We start from the raw sequence: 7,955 nt of genomic DNA on the forward strand, positions 1-7,955 counted from the left end.
TGGAGTCTTTACGTATTAAAGGAAGATAACCATCAACACTAATATCACAAGATGAGACAGCTGAACTCAAATTAGTCTCACAAAGTGAAAGTAGGTCTGGTGAACTTTGCAAAAGAAAAGACTCAACAGAAGAAAAGTTACTTCGAAGACCACGAATATTAGCGAATGATAGGTTTAGAGAATTTGTTGATGATGATGGTTTTTTGTGTTTTATAGTTTTTGGTACTTTATTCATTTTTAAAATAGATTGAAGAACTTGACTCAAAGCATAGTAGTACTCAGAACACTGCTTAATAGCCCAAGCAATTGCCTCATTGCTACTAATAAACCCTAAGCCGTAACAAAGGGGTCAAAATGTGGCCTCTTCAATGCACACTAAAAGTACAAACAGGGACACCATCCATGCCCAACATGGCACTGTTAATAGGTTGATATTCTTCAGCTGTTAATGGAATCAGCCTCTCTGAGAGCTACCTCAGACCTGACTATCAGCCGGCCTCAGAACCATAAAACTGAGTTTTAGAGCTGTACCCTCATTAGAAGATAATAGAATGAGTTGCCTAGTCATAAAAACAGAGACATAAGCAAGACCCATGCATTGAGTCAAGAAGTTCCAGCATTCAACATCCTAAACTGGAAACAATGTATTAAAAATACATCTGTGCCAGCTTAATAGATAAAGAAGGGGTGCGAGGCTGGTTAACAGATAAAATCTGTTTACCCCTAAAGTCTTTGCCTAGGAGGCCTTCCACAAGACAGTAGCCGGGTGCATTTAACATCTGCCCAAGATAAGTATTTTTATCGAGACACCATCTCTAGCCTTACTCAACCAAGAGCCCCAAGGCAGGGGGTGTTTCAAGTCGGAGTTGGCATCTCCTAGCCTTTGCCTAAAAATGCGTATCCTACAAGGTACCAGGACATGAAGCAGATTGTACTGGGTTACATGTTACCAGTAGCAGGATAACCTGTCCTGACTTAAGAAACAATTACAAAGAAACCTTATTAATATCTAAAATACAAAAAACCTATGCATCAATCATCAAAATATCAGTGCTAGAGTTATTCAATAAACTATCTGTAATTATTTGCTGTTTAATAGTGGACAACTTAGTTTTTTTTACCACAGTCATTTTTTTCTTTACTTCACTTGGCTGGCAAGGTTGACATCACTACTACATCACAACTACAAGGTTGACATCACTACTACATCTTAACTACATCACTTGGCTGGCAAGGTTGACAAATCTTGCTCTACATATTTACCAAGTCATAGCACTTTGTAAACATGGAAACAACATAATATAAACATATGTACCAACTATAAACACAATTAATGTGTTTAAATATGTATATAAGGTTAAATATATACCTTATATACATATTTAAACACATTTATAAAACAATTATATAACACATATTAACACATACACAAACAATAAAAAAACACTTTACATTATTATAAAAAAACATTGATAAAACAACTATGAAGCACATATTACCACATACACATACTTATCAAAAAAGCATATATGCAAACAGTAAACATGTGCAAACAAAAATTTTAAAAATGACGCGTGAAAATTTAAAAAGATTCAAAGTAAACAAAATAAATATATACAAACAATACTCTTTACCTTCATTTGTTTTTTTTTTCATAAGAACTGTAATCCTCATAACAAAATTTAACCTTTACATACAATAACATGTGACATGCAATGTCAGTGTTGGCACAAAATTTTAACTTATTTTTCTAAATTTTCTAAAAAAGAACAAAAATAGTTAATAGCATCACAGAAATTTAAAAGTAGTAATAACCAATTTTAGCACCAGTATAACTTTTTTGTTGCATAAAAATTAATTAGGCTTCACCCATACCTCTATTTTCCTTCTAAAAAATAAAATAATAAAAACTGCTTAAAAAAAAATAAAGCTAAAAGAAAAACTAAAACAAACAAAATGTAAATGATTTAAAAAATTAATAGGAGTGATCCTTTCTACTTTATACCTAATAAAAATGTTATATATAACTATTTTCTATACTTACTTCAATTATGATATGATCTTAACGATGATTATTTATTTTAATGATTCTTTATGTAATATTTCTAAACAAATAAATCTTAATATAATAATAATTAAATTCTAAAAGGAAAAAAGTTTTAACTCGCTCGCTTTTCTGTAGCAATTATATTAAGATTAAACATAAGATACTGATTTTGTTAAGTCATTTTCAATTGAAAAAATTGAAAGATAATTAAGTCTGACTTCCACCATTGTGGTGCGATATTTATTTTTAATAAATGCTAATTTTGAAAATGCTCTTTCGGCCTCACAACTGGTTATTGGTAAAGTTAGAAATATCTTTAATGCGGTATATAAATTTGGAAAAACATCTATCACATTTCTCTCGTATATTAATTTAAGCATACTGGAACATTTTGTTTGTTTTTCTTTATTTGTAATTTGAAGATATTCCCTAAATTGTGTACATTCATTTATTAGTCCAGCATCTATGTCATTATTGTAGAATGAAATGACATAATTAATGCTTTCCATGTCTATATGAGAATGATCTTTTTTTCCTATACTCAAAAGAAATTTATATTTCTTATTTATTTCTTTGTATACTCTTCCTCTTTTCGATAATTCCTTTGCTAAAGAATCAAAAAGGATATTGTACACCTCTACCCGAAACTTGTCCTTGCCATTAAAAATGTGTGTCTTTCGCCGCTTGTTTAAATCATTATAATTTCCTGTAATTTCTTCACTCAAATTTTTAGCTTTTTTTTCGAACTAGTTCATTTATTCTTCTGAATTTTTTCGCATTTTTTTTACAAATAATTCTAATGAGAAAATTAATTCATAGCCTTCAAAAACATTGAGCCCGGGGGTTTGTAAAATTTGGCTGACTTTATTAAAACGTTCAAGAACGTTTTAATAAAGTCAGCCAAATTTTAAAACGCTCCCAAATTATTGTCAAAACTGCATTTTCAAGCTTTATTAATTTCTTAAATAAAATATTTGCCTCTCTTTTACAATCAAGCTTTTCTTCGCTTTCTTCATGAATATAATTAAGAGTTTTCAAAATATCACTGCAGACATTTTTTAATGCTTTAACTGAATCATGATGCATTGACCATCTTGTAATACTTGAACTTTTTAAAGAAAATTGTAAATTAGCATATTTCTTTAAAAAGTCCCACATGTGTGGCGATGCAGAAAAAAATACGTATAATTGTTGCAAAATCCAAAAATTATTAATAATTGGTGTTACTATACTAACTGCTTCTACCCTACCAAATTTAGAGAATAAGCCGCACAAGGTACAAAATCAGCATATTTGTTTATCTCCTTCAAACGTGCTTGTAGTCTGCTATATTTTCCGATCATATTTGCTGCATTATCGTAAGACTGTCCACGAATGTTTTCTATCGGAAGACTAATATCTGTCAAAAAAATTTTGATTGTATTAAATAATGACTGAGCTGTATGATTTGTAATAGGTATAAAAGTTAAAAATCTTTCTTACAATTACAGCTAATTGGTCAACGTGTGACAAATCTGGAGTTGAGTCGATAATAATTGAGAAATACTTTGTGTCACTATTATTAATTTGAGCTACTATTTCTTTTTGGACTCATTTTCCCATTATTTCTATTAATTCCTCATACACAGTTTTCGATAAATATGAAATGTTTCTTTTTTCAGATTGACATTTTGTAAGATGTTTGCGTAAAAACAGATCAAATTCTGAAATTAGTTCAATAAGTCCCATGAAGTTTCCATTTGGCGGTGAACCCCACGTTTCATCATGTCCCCTTAGACTCATTACTCTCACTTAAAAATTTAATTATAGCAACTACTCTGATTAATACATTATAATAATATTCAACGGACGAAGAATTTACCGAAGAAGAAGAATTTAACAAAGAAAAATTAGACGAAGAAGATATTAATGAATAAAAACAATTTTAAGAATTGTTAAGTAAATTATAAAAAATAAATGTTTATATCAATATAATATCCTTTTTTTTATCATCCCAATCACCATCCCAAATCACCATCCCGAATCGCCATCCCGAATCGCCATCCTGAATCCCCATCCCGAATCACCATCCCTAATCACCATACCGAATCACTGAATCCCGAATCACCATCCCGAATCCCCGAATATTTTGATGAGGGGGTGCTTACTTTATAAGAGAACTTTTTTCTCTTTTTTCGAAAAAAAAATTTATTTTCATGTCTACAGATATCATCAAGCATAACCATGATCTGATAACAGTCTGTCCATTTTTTAAAGTCATTTTAAAATACTTATTGGGTAATTCCATGTCAATTGAGCCAGGCCATGTCACCATACATCTCAGATGCTGAATTTTATACAGTTGAGAGTACTTTACAAAACAAGAAATTCTTGAAAATTTTAGCTTCTAGCTCCAAGAGGATCCTGAAATATGATCATTTTACTTTCAACTGATCTTGGCCAGGCCCCTCTTGTCCTCTCAGAATTGAGAACTTTATTTAAAGGTTCCAAGTCACATAGCTTTAAAAATATTTGATATTTTGACTTAAAAATTTGTACCTGGCTATTTTCAGGGTTGAAGAATCCAATGAAATAATCAAAAATATAAAAAAATATTTTTAAGTACCTGTAAATATCAATTTAAATAAATTCAGGCAATTTTTTATATACCTGATTTTGGTGCTCAAGAAACCCACGTGGCCTTGATGATATCAAAAAAAAAATTTTTACACATTATTCTAAATTTTATGATCTTTCACAAAACATAAGAATTTTGATCTGCAAGTATATGGATTTCCATATATGGATAACGGGGCACAGGCCCCTCTTTTTTGTAGCGGAATCTTGCAATACATTTTCCACTACCTTTCAGACTAGCTAGAGCTATGAAAATTTCTGTATTTATATAGTGTTGATAAAGAAGCATTTTTAAATTAAAAAAGGGTCCAAGAGACTAGGGGAGGGGGCTGGGGGCACGTGCCCCACTTTTTTGAGCAGAATTGTGAGATGGATTTTTCACTATCTTCCAGACAAGCTGCAGCTCTGAAACTTTCAGCATTTGTGTAGTCCTGATGAACATGTGTTAAAATTGTTTCAGGTCAGACGACCAGATAGTCCATGGGGCTGGGGCACCTGGGTCCATGCCCCACTTTTTTTTCTCAAAAAAAAATTTTTTTTAAACTTATTTAAGATAACTTTAAAACTATTGTCTTCAAATTTTTTTTTAGATTTTCATTTTTAACAAAGTTAAACATTTCATATGTTTAACAATGTTATCAATGTTTCCCAAAAATTTTGGAAACATTGATAACATTGCTTCCCAAATTTTGTGATTTATATTTGTTCCATTTGGTTTTGACCATTCTATGTTCAATAATCTTTTAAAAATGTTTTAAGAAACTTAATGTTTATAAGAATTTTGATTTGCATGTATAAGATTAAAAACAGTCTAAAGTAATGATTTTAACAGAATTTTATTTTGTATAATTTCAAATTTGAATTAAAAAAGAAAAATATATTTTGCTAATTCTAAAATGGTAACAGCAAGTTGTTAACAGAAACAAAAAACATCATGTCATTACAATAGTATAGAAGAAATTTGTTACCTATTAAAGTCATCATTAACATTTTTAACATTAACAAATTGAGTATAATTAAACTTTGTGAAAAGGAAACTTTTTTTTTTGTCAAAGTAAGATAAAAGAAATCAATCACTGTTTAGTTTTGTATTACCATGGTGATTGCTTAAGTTGCTTTCATTAAGTTAATTACTATTGGTTTCTCATTTTTAAATTAATTTCAAATTGTTTTTAGTGTTACAGTAAGAATGGATTCATGTGATTTTGGAAAAAAGTTAAATGATACTTGTCATAAACTAAGTTATTGTCTCCATAAAAATGATTTTGACATTGATGCAGAGTGGACATTTTTTGCTACAAGCCATGGTAAGTCACCATGTGATGGTATTGGTGGCACTGTAAAACGATTAACTACAAATGCAAGTCTACAAAGGCCCATAAATGACCAGATATTGAATTGTAACAAAATGTTTGACTACTGTACTAACAATATTAAAGGGATTATTTTTTTCAAGATTGAAAAACTAAGACTGACAGAATTGCGCACCACTTTAAAAACACGTTTTGAGCTAAGTAGAACAATTCCTGGAACTAGGAGCTATCATTAATTTAAACCAGAATCTATAGATACTATTAGCTTTAAACGAACAAGTGAAGATGTTCATATAACAGGCATTTTTTCTTTTTCTGAAATTCAAAGTTCTCAAAATGATCAGCAAATTAACATTGATGCCTTGAAATTGGGTGAATTCATTATGTGTAAATATGATGCGTTTGATTGGATTGGTATGATCAATGAAATTGATAATATAGAGCAAGATGTTATGGTAACGTTCATGCACCCGCACGGTCCTTTTAATAAACTTTTCTGGCCATTTAGAGTAGATGAGTGTTGGGTGCCAATTACCAACATAACTTGTATAATTGATGCACCTGTAACAACAAATGGACGTTTTTATACTTTGACCGTCGATGCATCTAAGCTAATCTTAACATTATCTTGACTTTCTTTTTTTTGTATTTTATTTTGTAAATAATGAAGTAAAACAAGTATAAAGCAATAAAAATTTTTAAATACAATATTTTCAAAGTTATCTTAAATTTAAGTGTTTTAAAAAAAAAAAAAAAATTTTTTTCAAGAAAAAAAGTGGGGCATGGTCCCAGGTGCCCCAGCCCCATGGACCATCTGGTCATCTGATCTGAAACAATTTTAACGCATATTCATCAGGACTACACAAATGCTGAAAGTTTCAGAGCTGCAGCTTGTCTGGAAGATAGTGAAAAATCCATCTCAAGATTCTGCTCAAAAAAGTGGGGCACATGCCCCCACCCCCTTTCCCTAGTTTCTTGGGCTCTTTTTTAATTTTAAAATGCTTGTTTATTGAAACTATATATATACAGAAATTTTCATAGCTCTAGCTAGTCTGAAAGGTAGTGGAAAATGTATTGCAAGATTCCGCTACAAAAAAGAGGGGCCTGTGCCCCGTTATCCATATATGGAAATCCATATACTTGCAGATCAAAATTCTTATGTTTTGTGAAAGATCATAAAATTTAGAATGTGTAAAAAAAATTTTTTTGATATCATCAAGGCCACGTGGGTTTCTTGAGCACCAAAATCAGGTATATAAAAAATTGCCTAAATTTACTTAAATTGATATTTACAGGTACTTAAAAATATTTTTTTATATTTTTGATTATTTCATTGGATTCTTCAACCCTGAAAATAGCCAGGTACAAATTTTTAAGTCAAAATATCAAATATTTTTAAAGCTATGTGACTTGGAACCTTTAAACAAAGTTCTCAATTCTGAGAGAACAAGAGGGGCCTGGCCATGATCAGTTGAAAGTAAAATGATCATATTTCAGGATCCTCTTGGAGCTAGAAGCTAAAATTTTCAAGAATTTCTTGTTTTACTAAGTACTCTCAACTGTATAAAATTCAGCAAAATCTGAGATGTATGGTGACATTTTTGAAATTTTCTGGCTCAATTGACATGGAATTACCCTATTAGAATCTTTTTTGATCTTTGTACATCCTTGCCGATTCTAAATATAAATTATTACTATCACAGTTATGGAAAAAGGAAGTTTCTTTAGTTAAGCAGTTGTTAATAATTGCTGTGCAAATTAAATCTGGCCAAGATGTTAAATCACTATAGTTATCAAAATTTTCATTTTCAAAATTTGTTTCTATGGCAATAATGTAACTAATATCATCATCATTCTTATCAGATTTTTCTTCAGCTACATCGTTGGCTTCGCTTAAAGCACTTTTATTGTTAGAAACTAATGCAGATACTCTAGCTTCAGTCAAAAAGGAAGCAACTTTTAGACATTTTGCTGCTTCA

At 30.5% G+C, this 7,955-nt stretch overlaps 1 protein-coding gene across 1 annotated transcript; it reads right to left on the reverse strand.

The window, feature by feature from the left end:
- Positions 1-2,196: 2,196 nt before the first annotated feature.
- Positions 2,197-3,829, reverse strand: LOC136085361 (uncharacterized). The gene is made up of 4 exons (XM_065806662.1): positions 3,715-3,829; positions 3,293-3,446; positions 3,026-3,155; positions 2,197-2,793 (listed from the first exon to the last, which is right to left on the reverse strand). Exons 1-4 carry the CDS (start codon positions 3,827-3,829, stop codon positions 2,197-2,199), a joined length of 996 nt encoding a protein of 331 aa, XP_065662734.1.
- Positions 3,830-7,955: the final 4,126 nt, after the last annotated feature.

This window comes from Hydra vulgaris, chromosome 09 (genome assembly GCF_038396675.1).
Source record: "Hydra vulgaris chromosome 09, alternate assembly HydraT2T_AEP".
NCBI classification, from domain to species: Eukaryota; Metazoa; Cnidaria; class Hydrozoa; order Anthoathecata; family Hydridae; genus Hydra; species Hydra vulgaris.

Bases quoted from the DNA above. Each gene is read 5' to 3' on its own strand.
- LOC136085361 (XM_065806662.1), bottom strand. From the start codon at position 3,829: ATGAGTCTAAGGGGACATGATGAAACGTGGGGTTCACCGCCAAATGGA. The intron at 3,447-3,714 runs GTCAATCTGAAA...TTTTTTTGACAG, and splicing joins ACGCAAACATCTTACAAAAT to ATATTAGTCTTCCGATAGAA. The intron at 2,794-3,025 runs GCAAATATTTTA...TAAATGAACTAG, and splicing joins AGCTTGATTGTAAAAGAGAG to TTCGAAAAAAAAGCTAAAAA.